The following is a 20,420-nucleotide window of genomic DNA, read 5'->3' on the forward strand; positions in this document are numbered from 1 at the left end:
TCAATTTTTTTAAGCACAAACAAAAGGAAAAATCAGTGATAAAGATGGATAAATGCAACGTCAAACACACCAAATCAAGATCAACCAATGATTTTAATCCAAAAAATCCTAACCGTTCAAGATTTTAACCCATAACTGGCTAAACCCTAGTTTTCTTCTCCAAGGACCACCGCCGTTGGAGCCCTAGTTCTATTTAGAAGAAGGGAAGAAACGAGAAGAGGCGACGAACACCACCGCCTAGTTCTCAGTCATTTTCTTCTTCGTCTTCGTCACACGCTGAAGACCCTTGCAACGTCGCCCCTCTCCTTCTCTTTTGCAAAGGCGACGAACACTACAGCCCCAACTCTTCTCCCTACGGCCGAACCTACCCTCGTTTACACCATTTGCATCAATTCTAAATAAATACAGAGAGAGAAAATCTAACTTGTACTTTGTACAACCATGGACGCATGAAGGAAGATAAAAACAGAAAAACAGAAACAGAGTAATGGTAGATTGGCTTTGAATTGTTAGTCTTCTTCTTCTTTATTATTGGTAGATTAATTTTTGTGGTTAAGGGAAAGGAATTTTAAACAGGTTCAGGATTTGCAAATCCAAATCCTACAAGGACTAATGTATGAGTATGACAGTGGAAACATAAGGGCTGACTAAAATTTTTCTTGAGAACCAGCTATTTTTTAAGACCATTGTCAGAGACCTCAATCAATAATGTGTTGAACAATGTTGTTCTTTGTGGAAAGTTAAGAATTTTTTTTTTACTTTTTCGGGGGTGCGAGACTTCAGAAGATTAGAAACACAGAGTCTTTAGAACCCTAAGAATCCAACTGAGAAATCCCCAAATCAAGAACTTGAATCCAACGAAGTCATCCAGTATAGGTACCTCATGTAGGCGGAGATGACTATTGCTCTTTCAACCCTGTTCACACCTTCCCTCTTCCCTAATCCTCCCCTAACCCCTCACCCCCATCCCTTTTTCCCCATCCCAATCCCTACCCATGCTCTGTTTTTTTCATCCTATCTCAGTAGGGTTCCACTTTTTTCTTTAGGAAGATGACAGAGATTCATTGACAGTAACCGATGGAGAGAGAGAGATCAACTTCACGGTGTCTCTTGATCTCCGTCGGCACCGGTGAGAAATCCAGCTCCGGAGTCAAAAAATGAGAGAAAGAAGAGCCTGTAACTGCCGGCAATAACTTAAAAGATAAATAAAATTGTGCTTTAAAAAATTGATTGGCTCAGATTTTATGTCAGAAAATCAATGACTGAGATTGATAGAGCACTGCCATCATTGTTTTATTGAGCGCTGCTACCGCTCGACCATAATTACGAATGAAACTTTTGTCATTCAAATACAACAATATATTTTTTTTGTTTTGTGACGGTAAAATAATTCCATTGCAAATAACTTTACATTTTTTTTTTTCGTGTGTCTATTTGTAACCAGGCAAGTTACAAACAAAACTTGTAACTAAACTTTTATACCCCTCATATAATAATGTGGCTCTAGCATAAAGGTGGATCTGCATTGGTGACTTCAACTACTTCATATTATCTTGACACAAGAAAGCTTGGGGCAACAAAACAGGGGATAAGGACATGCAATCCTTCTGGGACGTTCAAATGACCTAATTTTCACCTGGTCTAATAAACGTCAAGGATCGATTAATATTCGCATGAGGCTTGATAGAGCTCTAGCAAATCATGCTTGGCAATGCCACTTCTCAGATGTTGTTTTCCTTAGATCCACAGTTGGCTCGGACCATTATCCTTTAATTGTTGACACTGAAGGAGGTAGAACTCCAAGACCTCATTTGTTCTGTTTCAAAGCTGTGTGGCTTTGACATCAAGACTGTAAAACTGTCGCCCTTTCTTCTTGGTCGAATAGCTGCAGTGGTTTGGCATCCCAGAAGCTGTATTCCAAACAAAATAATTGTCGAGAAGTATTTAAGAAATGGAACGCTGAAGTTTTTGGTAACCTGCAATCCAATCTCCATTCCTTCTACCCAAAAAAAAAAAATCCAATCTACGGTCCCTCAAGTCTGAGTTGGACCATCCAAAGATCTCTCCAACCTATGTCTTCTATTAGGATTGGATGTCTGAAATCTCTTCTACGCTTAAAGATGAACTTCTTAAAGAAAAGGATTTTTGGAAACAAAATTCACATATTCAATGGTTGACGTGCGACGATCTCAACACATCCTTCTTTCATGTATCTACCATTTAACATAGATGTATTAATAAAATTTGGAAGCTTAAGAAAGATATTGGGGTATGAACTTCCTCTCAATCTGAGATTAAACATGAATTCATTTCTTACATTGAACAGGTGAATACCTCTGAAGATATTGACCAAGACTCTATGCAACATGCTCCTAATTGTATTGATCCCACCATGACTGAGGAAATGAATGACGCATTATGTAGATATGCTGACAACAAAAGAAGGTAATCAAAGAGAGACAGAACCGAAGAACTGGAGCATTATTCAATCTTCACACTCAACAGTCCTGCAATTCATATTCGTTTAGAAAAATCATAAGATAAAAAAATAAAAATAAAAAGATGCCAAATTGATTCAAAATGAGAATGAGTAAATTATTCTGACCTCCCCTGACCTTTTTGACAATTCAACAAACCTCCCCTACTTTTCAAACTTGGTTTCACTTAGCCCCAGTCTGTTAGTATTTTAAGACTAGTTAACAGAAAAATTTGAAAAACATAGGAATCTTGACAATTATACCTATTTTCCCTTTAAGAAGTTACCCTATTGCTCTTAATGAATAGGTAACTTGATTTCCCAATCCCATCGTCATCTTCTACCTCCCAAAACCTCTCAACTCAACCCTAACTTGCAAATAGAAAGGGTTCATTGAAAAATAAATAAATCTGTTGCACCCCCAGGAAAGGATTTTTCCTGCAAACCCATCTAGATTATCAGCAATGGAACTGAAACAAGTTCTAAACTTTTCCGGCTAGAGATGGAGCGTTGATCCAAGCTATCGTTGAGAAACAAGATCCTCCAATGAGTTCCATAGTAGCCAGTACGAAGGCACTGAAAACTATAGGAACCAATATATAATCGAATCCCAAGCCTGAGTATAAGTAATTAACCAAAGGAAGAAATCACCATAGAATGACACTGATCTAAGTAAGAGTCCAGCAACCAGAGAATAAAAAACTGAATTCTGAAGACAAAACACCCACATTTTGGGTGAAATCAAATTACTTTCAATCTGAGGGGCAGGTTGCCACAAAAATCAGACCAAAGGACCCTCCAAAGGGCTATAATAAAACCCCGAAGAAAATACAAAGAAAAACACCCAAAAACAGAGTACCGCCAGCAGTATGTGTGAAGATTCTTCAATGAGACAAATTAACTCAGATCAGTCTTCAACCAAGGATTGAGCTAAAGGCCCAAAATAATCCTAAAATTTCAATTAACAATAGCAGCCAGATTGAGAGTATCAAGGAAAATAAAATCAGCCGACAACAAAAACATGAGCATGTACCGCCAGATCGAAGCTACAAAACAGAATTGATGTAGATAACCAAATAACTCCATGGTCTTCAGCAGATAGAATTACCAAAGAGAACCTACAATGGGAGGAATGCGTGAACGGATATTTCATCTAACGTAAGCATCACATGAATCTGTTGCATTCCCATCGAACCGTAGGCAATTCTGGCAGCACAAATATCATCTCTGATGTAAATTTCAATCGGGACCATCACAGATAGAGATTGAACAACAAAATCTGAAACTTAGGAAAATCTGCTAAATCTCTTATTTGCGGTTCAGAAATCATTAAATCATACATCATTTGGTTAGGGTTTAGATTGCAGGAAAAAGAAAGAAGAAAAATAAGCTGAATTGTCAGAAAGGTCAAGGAATGCCAGAATAATTTACTCAATAGGAATCACAAAATGGGCATGAAACATCCAAAGATGACCATTTTTGACGGACCTTGAAATGGCTTTTTCACCTAAATTATATAAATCATTTATTTAATTATATAAATAAACATTTGTTTTTGCCAAAAGAGATGAAGTAAAACTTTTATTTCAGTATAGGAAGTAAATGGACTCTAGGGAACCCATGTACATCACCACATATAAGTTCGGCAAAAGAAATAGGAACTGGAACAAAACAGAGACAGGATTAGTTTATGGACGCAGCTTGAATTGCGAGCCAATTTGTTGCCCAATTTTCTTCACAAAGCCGATGCTGAAGGCAAACTTTCCTCATTTGAGCCAGAATTGTTCGACATTCTGTTAGAAGTGTCATGTACCTCCCTGGAAGACGTCGGCAGGGATCCTCTAGACCCTGAATGGCAGAATTTGGCAGGGTATCAGTTCGACACTATTGGAATTGGCTAGACTCTGTATCGCGTAGAATTGGATTAGCTGATACCAATCGGATTTTTAAAACCCTGCTTGTAAATTGTAACAAACCAGAGAAATTGATTAATCAAAACTCAACATCAGCCTCTGAAACTTCTTCAAGCTTTGTCCCAGGCTTTTGCTCGGTGGCTCTATGGAAGCAAAGCAAAAGTGGGATTAAAACAAACTTAATGCATAAATTTTTTAAACAAAATTAAGAAGACAATCATATATATCACGGAAGAGTGTACAATCCACTTGTTAGAGTACAATAAAAGAAGATGATACAATGTTGTAATCTATGAATAATATTGAATAGTCCTGAAGGATTGCAAACTAACTCACCTGAAATCATGCTTGAATAATGGAATGTGACGGACCTTGAAACTAGCTTTGGACTCTTTGCCAATCCTCTCCATCATCTCGTTAAAATCCTCGTCCATTCCTGCAACTATCACAAGATGGAGACTAGGAAGGTTTTTAAGGTCTTGAGGCGGCTTTTTCAAATTCGGACAATGCCCAAAGGAAAGAAACTCGAGCTTTTGCATTCCTCCGTTTATTTGCCAATGCTCTAGATTTCTCAGCTGGAAGATGGACAGTCTCTTTAGCTTGGGGAAACCACCAGTATCACAGCTAATTATTTTCTTTCCTTTGAAAGTGTTAGTCAGGCTGAGGACCATGAGGTTAGGAAGCCCTTGTAGCATTGGAAAAGGATCATCTGTTAAGAGATTGTCCCACAAGTATAAGCGACAGAGGGATGGGAAGCATTTTATAGCAGAGTCTAAGGCCTCAACCGAACCTCCAATCCTTAGTGTATCGAGGGTGGTATTGGAGCGTCCCAAAAATCTCATACGTAGGCTCTCTTTTTTCCCACATCTTATTGATAGTGATCGGAGGAAGTTCATCTTGTCAATGGAAGCACAAAACATTTCAGAATCAGCTTCTGCTAGTCTTCCCATGGACAGTTTTCTGAGTTGGGTCCACCTTCCTAGTTCCTCTATCAAGTTGGTAGTAGCTCTCACACCCGCAAGTGTTTGGAGTTGGAGTGGTGGTCGTTCTTCATCATCAGTCTCCTTTCCTATTAGTGGCATCTCCACGACTTCTCTTCTAAAAGAACTACAAAGATATATGTGCCGCAGTTGAAGAAGTTGGGACACGCAACAAGGCAATCTCCTCAGCTTTGTTTCTCTTACATCCAAGGTGTGTAGTTCCTTCAGCTGCAACAAGGAAGCAGCTGGAAGCTCTCTAATTCCAGTTCTCCTCAACCCCAGGTATTTCAAACAGATGAGATTCTTCAGAGCAGAGGCAGAAACCTCCTTGAGCTTTGAGCCCTTCAGTCTTAGATATACTAGAAGAACTAGAGTACCCAAACTGTTGGGTAAGGTTTTGATCTCTGAGCCTTGGAGATCCAAGTCCAACACTCGTAAGAGTTGAAATCTCGAAAGGCATCGATGCATAATTATTGAGGATTGTAACTTACCCATTCCAGATATGATGCAAGAGCGTACCCGTGAAGCAGCATTATTATTTTTATGCATTGATGTTATGTCTTCAACATCCTCATCTCGAATGGAAAGGAGACGCAAAGTTGGCATACCTGCTGCAGTAGTTGATCCAGATGATGATGATGATGATGATCCATTATTGTCTGTGGCTTGATCGACAAAGCACAGCTGCTGCTCGTGGGATCCATTAATGATATCAAGAGCTACTCTGCGAACCTGATCATCAAATTTAAAAGATTTCACATCTCCTTTAACATCAAGATTTCCCGGTTGGATCAATTCTCTGTCGATGAGCTCTTGTAAGTAGGCCATAGAAGCTTCTGTCGCTGTTTTCTCTGGAGTTTCCTCCACCAAGCCCTCAGCTATCCATAACCGAATGGCCCTCTTCAATGGAATCTCATCGTCTTTGGGGAAAATACTGAAATATAAGAAGCATGATTTAAGAGGTAAAGCCAATGCAGCGTAGCTGAGCAATATTATTGCTTTGACTACTGTATCATCTCTATAAAAAGATTTATCTAATTCCTCCAATTGGCGAAGATGTTTTTCCCAAACTTCAGCAGCTGGGCTGCTCTTTCCCTGCCTCAAGACCCCAGCAAGCAGCTGGATCACAGAAAGCAAACCACCTGATTTTTGTGTGATCCTTCTTGCCATATTTTCTAGCTCCGGTGGACAAGTTCCGGGAGGCTGTGTTTCTGGAAACACCAATTGGCAGAATATAGCCCATGCTTCCTCTTGCGACAAGGGGTTAAGGCGGATTTGGACATAGACTTGCTTGACCACCTCAAAGATCCTACGATGTGAGAAACTACTTGTGAAAACGATCCTACCATGGAGGAAATTACCTGCGAAAACAATCCTATCATGGAGGAAACTACTTTTCGGGCTAGGTCGAGCCAGTTGATCACGACCGAAAGGGAAAGCAGGGAATATAACGCTCTCCCAAATTTCCAAGTCTGAAACACCATCAAGAACCAATAGGAATCGCTTCCCATCCAAGCATTTATCCATTGCCGATAATAAGGTCGATTGGTCCATCGTCTCCAATGTGTAGGGAGGGGATCCAAAGTAGAATTGGCGTATCATCTCCCGAAGGGTACTCTCAGGTTGGAAAGACGAAGGGTTTGAAATCCATGCGTAGCAGTCGTAATATTTCCTTACTTTCTCCTTGTATACATGCGTTACCAGTCTGCTCTTCCCAATACCCTTTCTCCCTATCACACCAACCACTTTGAATCTTTCGTCTCTATGATTCAGTAACAAATCCTCAATCCTATTCGCAGTGTCAGCATGGATAGGCTTTGTGATTCTCCCACCCGTCATTTCATACGCTGATGGCCTTACTCCATAACTTCTGGAACCCAACGAGGTTGAGCTCCGTTCTTTGGCTTGAGTACTACTCTTACAGGCATTATCAGGAACAGATGGAGTGCGGTCTGTCTGAATATTTTGGATCTGTTCACCTAACCGACGCACTTCCATTAACTGCTTCTTTAAATGGAATCGTCGGAATATAAAGGGAAGCTGATGATGGCCGAACCCCAAAATTAATGGTGACCTCATCAAGCTCAGGATGAATATCATAATATCATCGACCTTGTCATCCAAATCTTTAAGTGCTTGTCTCCAGGCTCTTACATTCTGATCTCTAAGACTCGTGTTCATGTTCGTTAAACGGCATATAATATCTGGGAACTTGAGTTTCAAAGCCTCAAACTCCTTGCGGACTTCAGGAACAAGTAGACCGGGATGGTGCAGGTAATAGTCCAACTTCTGCTGCAAGAGAGTGGCTGGTAGCAAATCCATCTTGCCTCTTCGGCTCCGAATTCAGCAGCTGCTGCTACATCTCTCTCTTTGAGCTTATCAAGGCGTTGGAAACTCTGCTATGTTTGTAAGCACAAGAAAAGAAAAGAACTTTGCCGGTTTCAGGATCACCTGCAAGCCATCCTTTCAGGCGGTGAAGGCACCTTAAGCTTAAGCTTGCTGGTTTAATTCAAATGGTGAACTGCCAGAAAGAAAATGTGTATGCGTGTGTGTAAGAGGGAGAGAGAACGTGAAACCAAGAACTGACCGCCCTGCCCCTCATGATTGGAGGAAATTCCGCCACTCAATGTGTCAGCACATGCTCTCATTGGTTGGCAACTTCGCCTGCGGCATGGTCCTTGTGTCCCATGTTGAAAATGCCTCCATAACATAAGCATAGAAAAAAAATCATTGTTCGGGATTGTGGCTATGTCAACACGCCCATGAATCTATCTCTCTCCTCCTTGTGTGAAAAGACACCTTTACCTTTTTGTTTTGAGAAGGAGAGAGATAGACACATGGGAGTATTGATGTAGGCCACACTCCCGAACAGTATGCAAGTTTTTTTTTTTTTTTTTTGATAGATGTATGTAGGCATATATATATATATATATATATATATATATATATATATATATATATATATATATATATATATATATATATATTAGTAAATATTCACGTGCAAATGCATGTGTGACCATGTGTAGAGGTAGAAGAGATATTTGAGAGGAGAGGGTTGCTATACCAAATAATATTTTCTTCTCCCCGAAGGTTAGTCAAAATTATGTTTTTAAAGAAGAGTTCTTCGTCCCATAAATTTCAAAGGTCAAATTTGTAGCTTCCAAGTAAACTACCATGCAGTCTTACCCAATTGAAATTGGAGTGACAATCAATCAAAAACCAATAAATTATGTATTAAAAAAATTCCTCCGAATAAAATTGGTTTCACAGATGTATGTGCTTGACAGGGAGGAAAATAAAAATAGTAAAAGTATAAAATTTCCAACATTGTTACTTGTAACTTCCAGATTAAACAAGAGGAAATAAAACTTGGTAAATTATTCCAAAATAGTGTAAATACCATTTTGCTTGAAACAAGCAGCAGAACCTGTTCAACCCAGACATCAAACACACATTGTTCTAATAGTTTAATAATCATCTAAATTATATATTAAAGCTAATCCTTCTCTATTTTAATCTTCTTGTTTATGTTGTCTACATATTCTTCTAAATCAATGATTTTGTTCTTTCCAGCATCTTCTTTTTTGATTTTTTTTGCAACAATTCTTCTTGATATTCTACTGCCATTGTTTTTGCTATCCATTTTGAAGTAGAAACAGTAAATCTTGGATATACAAGAATATAATTTATTTTTGTGCTGCAAAACAGAGAATAAACATTAAATTAAATATTAAGTGTATTAATTAAATTAATTACTTATGAAAAAAACTTGTTCTTACCCTTTCTGTTGATTCTGCATATTCACTTGCTGAGCATCTTATAATTGTTTCAATATCATCAAATATTATAATAGTTATTGTATGTGATGAAACTGTAACCTTAAATCTTACCATGTACCTATCAATAAAAAAAATTTATTAAAAATATTTTTAACTTATAAAATTGGTTATTTTTGGAATTTGTGAAAGAAGTTTAGAACAGATGTAAAAAACAAAAGGGAAAAATTAATGGAAAAATAATTGAAACTACAAGTGAGGGTTTTATTTTAGAACAAGAAGGAAAAAGTAGGGGGAGAGAGCGAGAGAGATAGGTGGAGAAGAGGCAAAAGGATTGCTTGATGAATAATCTCTTATTAGACTTTCTCTCACTTGCCTTCCCAGGTGTCGTTTTTCAGAGGACTAACGAAAGGGATATATGTACTTCGCAGAGTATGGTGATTGGTGATAGATAAGAAGGAAGAGCCTTCCCTTCCCTTCTTGCATATTTCCTTGGCAACTACAATCTTCCTTCGTTCTACTGGTAATCTGCTATTGCAGACTTGAAGTACACAAATATGCCCCACTGCACCAAACCCGTCAATATTTTCAAGCGTTTAAGCTTTAAGTCTGTTACTGTTTGTTTCCTTCATATTTTTTCTTTTTTGGGTCAATTTTAACGCGGTCTCTCTTTTTCTCTGGATTTGGGTTGTAGTGCTTGAGGATTTAGTAAGAACTCGGAAGCTCACATGAGAAGGCTAGATTAGGGGATGAGTGGGGTTGTAGGAGGTGTGTGGGACGGAGTTGCAGACACATTGGGATTAGGAGTTCTAAGTGTTTAGGACAATGTGAATTTGATGTTTGGATTGAACAGGTTCAGCCGCTTGTTTCAAGCAAAATGGTATTTACACTATTTTGAAACAATTTACTAAGTTTTATTTCCTCTTGTTTAATCTGGAAGTTACAAGTAACAATGCTGGAAATTTTATACTTTTGCTATTTTTGTTTTCCTCCCTGTCAAACACATACATCTGTGACATCAATTTTACTCGGAGGAATTGTTTTAATACATAATTTATTGGTTTCTGATTGATTGCCACTCTAGTTTCAGTTGGGTAAGATTGCATGGTAGTTTACTTGGAAGCTGCAAATTTGACCTTTGAACCTTATGGGACGAAGAACTCTTCTTTAAAAGCACAATTTTGACTAACCTTCGAAGAGAAGAAAATATTATTTGGTGTAGCAACCCTCCCCTCTCAAATATCTCTTCTACCTCTACACATGGTCACACGTGCATTTGCACGTGCATATTTATTAGTGTATATATATATATATATATATATATATATATATATATATATATATATATATATATATATATATATATATATATATATATATATATATATATATATATATTTATTTATTTATTTATTTACGGTTAAAAGTTCATGGGACGTGCGTAAAAATAAGTATACAAGGCATTGATCAAACATACCCAGCCGTTGATTTAGTTACATTAAATTGCAGTCATTGAATATGTATCTCTCAATTAACTGAGGAATCCGGATCTAAACTCTCAACCTGTCCTCATGTGGGTAGCAGATCTGAACCCTTAACTGAGATAGGTAGTTACCATTTTTATCTTTAATTATTCTCTGCAACTCCCATAGCAGACTGCGACTCTCGCTCCACCTTTTACCCCCTCCTTAACCACTATACATTCTCTTTTCCGGCCCTACATCTGCCCTTTGTCCCCACCCCCTTGGGTTTTTTCTGGTTTTACAGAGGCGGTGTGGCACTCTGCTTTGTTTAAGTGATCCCACGGGACCATCAATCTCCACAACAAAGTAGTTTGGGCTCTCATGGTCACAACCATTGGAGTTCCGTTCCTTGTTTTCTTAGCCCACCAACACAAAAATCCGATCTTGGGACCATTAAACCCTCTGCCTTTGATTGATTACAAACTCAGAGGACGAAAGTTACGAAACATTCTCCCAAACCAAGAAACAGAACCTTAAAATATTGAAATGCCCAGCAAATGTTAAAAACCCAAAAGGGTTAAATCTCGAAAACATGAAAAATATGAAAATCTATTTAAGGTTGCAATACAAAAACCAGATCTCCTTAATAGAAATCTCAAAAGCCCTATTAAACCCTTTTTTCATTCTAAATCCAATGCAGCAAGCAAAGCACAAAGAGGAGTTACAAGTTTTTCTTTTTCTCTTAGGGTTAAGGTTCTACAAGCACTCAAGCAAAGGAACACACCATAGTGGAGTAAGGTATCTGCAGTTGTGAAACTCTAAACCATGTGTCTTTTATTCAATAAATCCAACCATCCTTTTTAAGGTAATCTGGGTGCTTGAAAATCTGCATCAAACATTGCAATAAACTTGTAATTCTGCACATAATCACAATTTATTCCGGATTTGAGTTTGTAACCAATTCTAAACAATGAAGGCGGTAAATGTTACTCCTAACTTCAAGAGAGAGGGGAGAGAGATGCAGTGGTGGCTTCGTTAGATCTTTGCAGGACAGACAAAAACAGGACTCGGCATCCAGTGATTGGGATGATGAAGATAGGAGGGGTTCTCACCGGAACAACAAGGAACCAATCATTGAGTGAAAATTCATTGGACGGTTATGATTACCCTCATCTCAAATCTACAGATACAATACAAGAACCATAAGAATAAGGTCGCAGGACATACGAATTGCTACCATCTACCCCCAAAATAAATGACAGTTCTTCAAATATATAAAGTCTAGGCCAAAACAAAAACTTTACTTCTTCGAACATGCAACAGTTCTTAATAGAAATTAGAAAGAAACATTGGATGTAAGAGGGATTCCCAATCCATTCATATACTTGGTTGTACATCTACTCAACAGGTCGATCTTTTAAGGTCTTTTTGGTATCATTTTTCATTTTATTTTTGTCTTATTTTTAAAAAAAATCATTATCCATTTTGATCAAAAAATAAAAATTGTTTGGTAATTACTAAAAACAATAGATTGTAGAATGAAAAATAAGTTTGGTCACTACCTATGTGTAAAAAATGTTTATAACATTTTTTAATAAATGGGCCCAAGTCATGAAAATTCAGCGTTGAAATTAGACTTATTTTTAGAGAAATTGGCCCAAAATCCATATATATTTTAATGGTAAGTGAAGAAATTCTCTCATCACCCATCTTCTTTCTCAAATCAACTCTAAACCATAAGGGCTGCTGCAATTCTCCCATCACCTATCTTCTTGTTTATTGCCACATGATTGAGCCAAGTATAATAACAATTTAAAGGTTGCTACAACTCTCTCTATTTCTTCTTCGAGCTAAACCGATGAACTCAAAAGGAAGAAGCTACCGAAACCCAATCGAATGAGCCAAAAAACTTCCAAGAACCTACACGATCCAAACCTCCATTATGAACAAATCCCTAGGATAACGGGAGCAGCACTCCACTAATTGATCGTCCCTAATAAAGGATTGAATAAAAAAGGAGGGTTTTGGCTGGATTGAGTTTGAATGTGGGAAGATAATGAGGGAGTAATGATGAGAATGGACCTTAATGGGTGGATGGTAATATATTAAGGTAATGCATTGAGAAAGGCAATTGGGAGATACCGGCTGGATAATGGGATAATGGTGAAGTGCGTTCAAATTCTTCTTGGCCCATATGATCCAAACCTCTTTGAACTGAACAGATGACTTCCGGAAGACGAATCTTGATCAAACCCTGATCCTTATTATATCTTACATTGTCGATTTTCTGTTCCATTAATGTTTTCTTCATCCTCGATTTATTTCGAAGAAGAAGAAGTAAAAATAAAAACAAATGTCTATATATTTTTTTTGGAAAGCAGTTTTTGTACGGGAGTGTGGCCTACGGCAGCACTCCCATGTGTCTATCTCTCTCCTCCTTAAAACAAGGGGGTAGAGGTGTCTTTTCACATGGAGAAGAGAGAGATAGACTCATGGGAGTGCTGGCATAGGCCACACTCCCGGACAAAGATCTTTTTACCATTTTATTTTTATGAGAAAACAAAATATATTAGGAAACTACTTTAGGAAGAATATACAGAGATTTAGTAGATAGAGCAGATTTAATTAGGTTAGTAGCTACTGTTATGCAAAAAGGATCCCCCTTTTTTTTTTTGGTAAGCTAAAAAAGGATCCCCTTTAGAAGTATAGTAAATATCAGGTCTTATATTGTTTATGTACAATAAGTTTTTTAATAGAGACCAAGGCCAAGGATTTAAAGTTGGAGCTGGAAGAAGCTTAGCGATCTGATGGTTTGAGCACCACACTTTTTTGATCTTCAACCCTAAACTCCTTGATAGGTCAAGTCCTGTTCTAATACTGATTAAGTCAGGATCTATACCACTTGAAGTTTTAATAAAGCCTATAGCAAGCAAAATGAATCTACCATCTAGCAAAAAGATAACGGACCATCCTACAGAGGTCACACCTGGTTCCTAGAATCCTGCACAGATTAATACAGGATAACTGAATGCGGCAGATAAGAAAAATTAGATAAAACTACCTCACCTTCATTACCCAAATTTGCAACATGGGATGTAATAAGGGGTGGGGATATTTGTAAATCATTCATCCAAGTCTCAGTCTGCTTTAAAACCCAAATCAGATCAGGCTTTTCCAAGCCAATCACCACTTTGGTTCTACCAGCCCAAATAAAGTAACACTTGATAATAAAAACCTTGAAAAACTAATTTAAAGAGAGCTTATCTAAGTCACGATTAAACCGAGTCTCAATGCAAAAATTTTTCAACAATGAATATGACAAGCATTCAATTCTTAGCTCCAGCGGCTCAACAGCCCAGATGTGTTTAGTCCAATCACATGAAAGGAATAAGTGCCAGTAGGATTCGGCACAACTTCCCCATAAAGCACAAATAGTATCGATCTGAGGCCATTTGGAAATAAACGCCTTAATTGGAAGACCTGCATTTAACAGTCCTCAGAAAAAGATTTTAATTTTGAGATGAATCTTTAATTTCCCAAAAAAATTTCCACCAAAAGGATCGAAAAGAGTTATGATTGGAATCAAAGGAAATTAAAAATTTTGATGCTAGTTTAGTACTAAATTTGCCACTTCTGGCCAAGGTACACCACCAACAAATGTCTATTTTATCCCTCATATATGGATCTTATGAGCACGTGCTCATTAAACTTGAGCGGAAAAAATGAAGGAAAAACATTTTTGGCCATAATCCATAATAAACTCTTGAGTCTATTATTTTCATTTGTATAAAACAAAACAAGTTTAAAAAATGATACCAAACACATGAAAAAATGAAATGAAAAATGATACCAAAAAGACCCTTAAGAGGGAAATTTGTTTTTGTATAAAAGCAGGTCTTGAATCCACCTTGGGCATCACCTTCCTTCGTCTACGTGTATGGTGGTTTAGACCCACCTACATGTGAGGGAGAGTGTTGAATCCACATCAGCTGTAAGTGGGATCCCAAAGCTTTCATTTCCCCGATATACAATACCTCCACTTAATAGACCAGTCTTTTAAGATGAAAATCTAACACCTCAATGATGCACACATTTTTTCCAAATGGCAAAATGATGTTGCGATTCCAATCATTAAATAGATAAATATTGTCTAAACTTGTCACTCTTCAAATTTTATGGTCAAATTCAATCATATATCCCATGCCTGGGCATTCAGCTGTCCATTTATTTTCAGCAATTTTTCACAAGTTTCATTTCTTCACACTTAACAACAGATTTTCAAAACTTTGTTTAACTAATTTTATTTATTTATTTATTTATTGTGTAAAGACCTCATTGAGCTAATTTCATTCAGCCACACTGGGCACGTGCTGATTTACAATGAAAAATAAATCCTTTCGAAAGAATGAATCCCAAAACTCTATCAGGGGAAAAGGCCGGCCAATTTCACATTACTATGGTCTAGCAATTACTTAGCTCTATTTAAAAAAGAGGGGGAGAAAAAAAATGAAGCCCTCCTTCAAGGGATTTGGCTCTTGTCTTGCAGTGGCGGGAGCTGGAGCGTGACCCACCTGTGAAATGACCATCCCACCCCTGTTTTTATTGTGGTTTTGCTAGGCTGGATGCTCCAGCTACCGCCACTGCAGGATAGGAGCATATTGAAGAGGATATTGATGATATCCTTTGGCGGTTGGATTTCATCTACCAAGCAGCTGATCAATACCTGGCAATCTGAATGAATACAACACAATGAATACCAGAAATAAGGCGGGCAGATCTCATCCCAAGTCGAAGCACTAATGCTTATCCCACAATTGTTGAGGCAGCTAGGGTAGAGGTGATCTGACAAGATAGAGACTAGTCTCTTTCGATCGTTCATTTACTTATGGTAATGCATTTCAACCCCATATGCCAGAGATCGGGTTGTGCCAAGCCAAGTTTGGGCTATTCATTTCTGATCTCTCAAGCTAGGCCTGGGCTTTCACCTAGCTGGGCCAAGCGTGGCTGATTTGCACCCCTTAAAAAAATGGCTAATGTTTCTTGTTTTCTTGTTTTTAAAGCAAAGGACTAGCTGATCAGAAAAGTAACAGAGAAGGTTGAGGGTGAAGAAGCAAAGGAATTGAAATGGATGAAGAAAAAAACAGAGACCAGTGTTAGTAGAGATTCATTCACTAGTCTTGAGTGTGACATTAAGTTTAGTATGTCCAAGCAAATAAACTGTAGGAATGCATGAGTAAAAAAGGGGTGTCTTGTAGCTAGCAGACAAGAAGTAGCATTAATCATGGAATTCAATCAAGAAAAATTGAAGAAATTGTGGGACAACTGGGAACTCGAGATCTCAATTCTGTTAAGCTTGCTCCTACAGATCATACTCATTCTCACTGCAAACTTTAGAAAACGAATGTCCTCTAAATGGGTGGTGGCTTATTTTGTTCTCTGGATGGCTTATCTAGCTGCAGATTCGGTGGCCACTTTCTCTTTAGGCATCATCTCAAGCACCCTCAATGATCCAAGTCCCTGGTATAACCCCGACATGCTTGCTTTCTGGACACCTTTCCTTCTTCTTCACTTAGGTGGCCCTGATACCATCACAGCTTTCTCCTTGCAAGACAGCCAGCTCTGGTTGCGCCATCTTCTTGGCCTAATTTTTCAAATTATAGCTACAGCCTACATCTTCAAGAGGTCGCTAAAGACGCACAGCAAGCTTTTTCTCCCAACGATTTTTGTGCTTGCTGCAGGTATTGTCAAGTATGGGGAAAGGACTTGGTCACTCAAGCAGGCTAGCACGGATGATCTCAGAATCTCGTTGATTAAGAAACGTGACCCAGGGCCTGATTATGCTGCGGTGATGGAGGAATTTTCATCTGATCTCAGGGCAGGCAACCCAGGGATGCTAACTGTCCGAAGGGAGAATCAGAGCCAACCAGAGTACTACGTAATCATGGAGGGCTTATTGAATTCAGATTCCAGCATTGACCCTATGGAACAAAACCCAGAAGAAGTACTATATGGAGCATATCACTTCTTTCAAACTTTCAAACGCCTCTTTGTTGATCTGATACTCACATTTCAAGATCGCAACTACAGCAGATCCATCTTCTGTAAGTGCCCTTCTTCTCAAGCTTATAAAATGATTGAGACTGAATTGAGCTACGCTTACGATATGCTCTACACAAAAGCACTCGTAGCTCATACTCCTCTAGGCCGTATCTTTCGTGGGATCAGTTGCTGTTCAATTCTCATTGCTTTCTGCCTCTTCTTCTCTACCGTGAAGCAATATGATTTCAAGAAAAAAGACATCGTCGTATCGTATGTATTACTCATTGGGGCTTTAGCGCTTGAGTTTGTCACGATCGGGATGCTTATTTTCTCAGATTGGACTGTTGTCATATTACGAAAGACCAATTCTCCTTCTTCGAAATGGCTTGAGAAGCGAGTCTATCAAATCCTTTCCACATTCCGAAGGCTCAGCCAACACCACCACCGCTGGTCTAATCAAATGGGTCAGTACGGTTTGTTGAGTTATATAATAGTGGATCATCATCAAAAGCCGCTCATCAAGCAATACTTGGAAAATTTTCTAGATGTGTTGGGGCTAAAGGAAATGTGGGATGAGTTCAATTACATCAAATACAAAACGGTAAGTGAAGAACTGAAGCATCTTATCTTCAAAAATCTCAAGGACAAATCGGAAAACATAAAGGAACAGGACAAGCGTCTTAACACCCGCCAAGGTCAATGGGCACTGAAGCTTCCGGCCGAGGACTGTTCATTGCTACAATGGAGCTTGGATGCCGAATTTGATGAGAGCCTTGTTATGTGGCATCTGGCTACAGATATATGCTATAAGTTACAGGAAAATATAAATTCGGCAAAACAAGATCCAGAGGATGAAAACAAAAGAATGTTTTCTGATCAATGTTTGGCAAGTAGAGATATATCACGTTATTTGCTCTATCTCCTCCTTTCACGACCCTCTACAATGTCTTCCATAGCAGGGTTAGCGGTCATAAGACATGGAGATACTTGTGAAGAGGCTAAAAAATTCTTCGAGGAAGAAAGAGTAGTGGCCGGGGATGAGTTTGATGCTATCGATTCGCTAATGACAGTGCATATGTATGTTCGAGCGGAGGAAGTGAAGGGAGACAAAAGCAAGTCCATATTGTGGGATGCAGTTAAACTAGCCGGAGAACTACAGGAGTTGCCTGAAGATAAAAGGTGGGAGACTGCAAGCAACGTGTGGATCGAGATGCTTTCTTACGCTGCACGTCACTGCAGTGGAAACTACCATGCTCAGACTTTATCTGCGGGAGGGGAGCTTCTCACTTTTTTGTGGCTTCTTGAGGCACATCTCGGCATGGGAGGACACTACCAAATAAAATCTGGTGAGTTCACAACGAGCTATACTGCAGAAAGGTAGCCAGCCACTTCACTTCGGAAAAGGATTTTGTCCAGCCGTGGCGGGAAACGACAGCAAAAATAGGGGTAGGTTGGTCATTTCATAAGTGGGTCCCACCCGACCTCACATGTGAAATAACCACCCACCCCTGTTTTTGCTGTCGTTTAGTGGGGCTGGACCATCCAACTCCCGCCACGGCTGGAAAGATCCATTTCACTTCCCCCAATCAAGTTTGTCCGTCCTACATGAAAGAAATCATTCAAGTTCGTCCGTACTAGTTAGTCTTAAAAGAATCCGGGTCTTCTACACGTACTAGTTTCTTTCTATTTTTTTTTTTTATTCCTCTCTCCTCTTATTTCCATTGCTATAAATTGAAAGCGATTTTCTACAACATCGTGGCAGACCAATTATGATGGAGGTGTTGCCTATTCTGGAAGATATTCTTTTATTATCTTCATCTTTTGTATCTTGTTCTTTTGCTTATGTTCCAAGGGAGATAAATAGTTTTGCTGACTCTCTGGTTACGAGGGTCCTGTAGGTAACGTGTTCAACAGTTTGGTCTAATTTCGATCCATGGTTTGTGGAGTTTGTTTCTACTTCGCATCCTGTGTGTTCTACACAATAAATAATATCATCTACTCTTTCTACCAAAAAAAAATTTAAAGCGGTTTTTGAAATGCAGTAGTAGTTATTGAAATTAGAGATGTCAACAGATATTCGAAAATCCATATTCGATCCGCTTTCATCTCTCTTTAGGAGAATCAAAATCCGTCTGAAACTAATCGGATACGAATATGATATCCCCCTAACCAATCGACTATTATCCGATTCGTTTAGCAATCCAACAATAATAAAATATCTAAAATATATCTTTGTATTCGTCTATCCTTCTAAGTTACCTTATCGGATTTTGTTATCTTATTTTTATATATTTATAAGTAAGATAATGTGATTTTTTTTCTAAATTTTCTATTGGTTTATATATATTATTTTATGCAATGTGATACATGGAATCACATATCTATTAAAATAAATACAGGATAAAATCAAAAGTAAAAAACGTAAGAAAATCAAAGACTAAGAAGAGTAGAAGAAAAAGTAATTGCTGAACTCTCAAGTCTCCATCCTAACCCTCATCATAAAAATGGTAAAGATGTCAATGGATGGTCGAAAATTCGTATTCGATCCGTGTTAATATCCATTTAGGAGAATCTGTATTCAAAAAATCACTATCCGAAACTATCTGAATCCGTTTGAAAACCGTTAGGATATTAGCCGAATCCGTCAGAATATAATTGAATACGAATATGATAATGTCACTATCCAGCCGAATTCGATCCATTTACATCCCTAATTGAAACTGACAAGGAATGGGAGATTTTCTCTTCTAACACTTCCTCGTTGTAGTTCCTCAGATTTGAAGTCCTCCTCAACGTTTCCCTTTTACTTTTTTGGTTTTTTGGAAAAATTATGCGTACATCCCATGTACTTTGTCTTAAGTACAATTCGACCTAAGGTTTCAAAAATCGAATGTGTACACCCCTTAAATTTTTCTAAAAATTACAAAACTAACACTCAGGTAGAAAATGATTGTTAAGTGATGACGTGAGATATAACTTGGACTTGAAATGACTCTTATACCCTCATCTTCTCCAAACATATTCTCTGTTCTACCCTAACCTTATCCCAAACCCAGATTTCTCCTACGCTCTTCCTCAATCCCCTCAAGCTCTTCTCCTACGCTCTTCCTCAACCCCCTAAAACCCATTTTCAAAAGTCCAAAACCAAGCCTACTCACTAATTCACTTCACCCATTCGATTAAAAAAAAAAAGTCTTTTTATCAACCGATTGTCTGATCAAGCATCTCAGGAAATCAACAATTTTACAAAATTGTGAGTGCAGCTTGGAGTTATCATTTCATTGGGTTATATTTTTGAGGGTGAAACCCTTCATTTAAAAAACCTTCCTTCTTCCTCAAAATGGGAACCCTTCATTCCAAAAATAAAAACCTTCCTTCTTCCTCAAAATGAGAACAAAACAGGGGATGATACCCTGCATACCAACGACCACCGCCGCACCACGCGGTCAAAACAGCGCTCCCGGAGGCCCTACGACTTTCGGCGAAGGGTCGATCAACTCTTGCGATCAAGATAGTTTTATAACCCATCCGAAACTGGCCCCAAAATACTTCTATTTTGCTGTTGCAATCGAGGCTTTTTTTTTTTTTTTTTGTTTTAATTTACAACGGTCATGGGTTTTCCCCTGCTCCTCTCATCCATCAATGGCCATTGCAGAGTTCAGGCGGAAAGTTTCTTATTCTCGTCTCTTATGTCTGTTTGTGTTTCTTCTTCTATTTCCTTGTTCAAACACCAGACATTGGTCAAGGCTGTTTTAAACGAGTCTCCCAAC

The 20,420-nt window shown here is 38.4% G+C and overlaps 3 protein-coding genes across 3 annotated transcripts in view; 1 reads left to right on the forward strand and 2 right to left on the reverse strand.

Annotated features, from left to right (window-relative positions):
- LOC122645366 (putative disease resistance protein RGA3) overlaps positions 1–20,420 on the reverse strand; it is a 70,186-nt gene that overhangs the window by 32,560 nt on the left and 17,206 nt on the right. Inside the window, exons 4-5 of the mRNA XM_043838676.1 lie at positions 796–802; positions 385–394 (exon numbers count right to left, since the gene is read on the reverse strand). The gene's annotated coding sequence lies outside the window, so the exon portion shown is untranslated. The remainder of the gene's footprint in view (positions 1–384; positions 395–795; positions 803–20,420) is intronic.
- Positions 4,075–7,691, reverse strand: LOC122645363 (disease resistance protein RPM1-like). The gene is made up of 3 exons (XM_043838673.1): positions 4,726–7,691; positions 4,481–4,532; positions 4,075–4,324 (listed from the first exon to the last, which is right to left on the reverse strand). The coding sequence occupies exons 1-3, from the start codon at positions 7,689–7,691 to the stop codon at positions 4,160–4,162; spliced, it is 3,183 nt and encodes a 1,060-aa protein (XP_043694608.1). The 3' UTR covers positions 4,075–4,159.
- LOC122645364 lies at positions 15,893–18,031 on the forward strand. Its single transcript, XM_043838674.1, has one exon. The coding sequence runs from the start codon at positions 15,893–15,895 to the stop codon at positions 18,029–18,031; it is 2,139 nt and encodes a 712-aa protein (XP_043694609.1).

The sequence above is a fragment of the Telopea speciosissima genome, chromosome 11, assembly GCF_018873765.1.
Source record: "Telopea speciosissima isolate NSW1024214 ecotype Mountain lineage chromosome 11, Tspe_v1, whole genome shotgun sequence".
NCBI lineage: Eukaryota > Viridiplantae > Streptophyta > Magnoliopsida > Proteales > Proteaceae > Telopea > Telopea speciosissima.

Coding starts and splice junctions, on each gene's coding strand:
- LOC122645363 (XM_043838673.1), bottom strand. CDS start 7,691: ATGGATTTGCTACCAGCCACTCTCTTGCAGCAGAAGTTGGACTATTAC. Junction 4,533..4,725: donor TTATTCAAGCATGATTTCAG/GTGAGTTAGTTT, acceptor TTGCTTCCATAG/AGCCACCGAGCAAAAGCCTG. Junction 4,325..4,480: donor AAGAAGTTTCAGAGGCTGAT/GTTGAGTTTTGA, acceptor TCTGCCATTCAG/GGTCTAGAGGATCCCTGCCG.
- LOC122645364 (XM_043838674.1), top strand. CDS start 15,893: ATGGAATTCAATCAAGAAAAATTGAAGAAATTGTGGGACAACTGGGAA.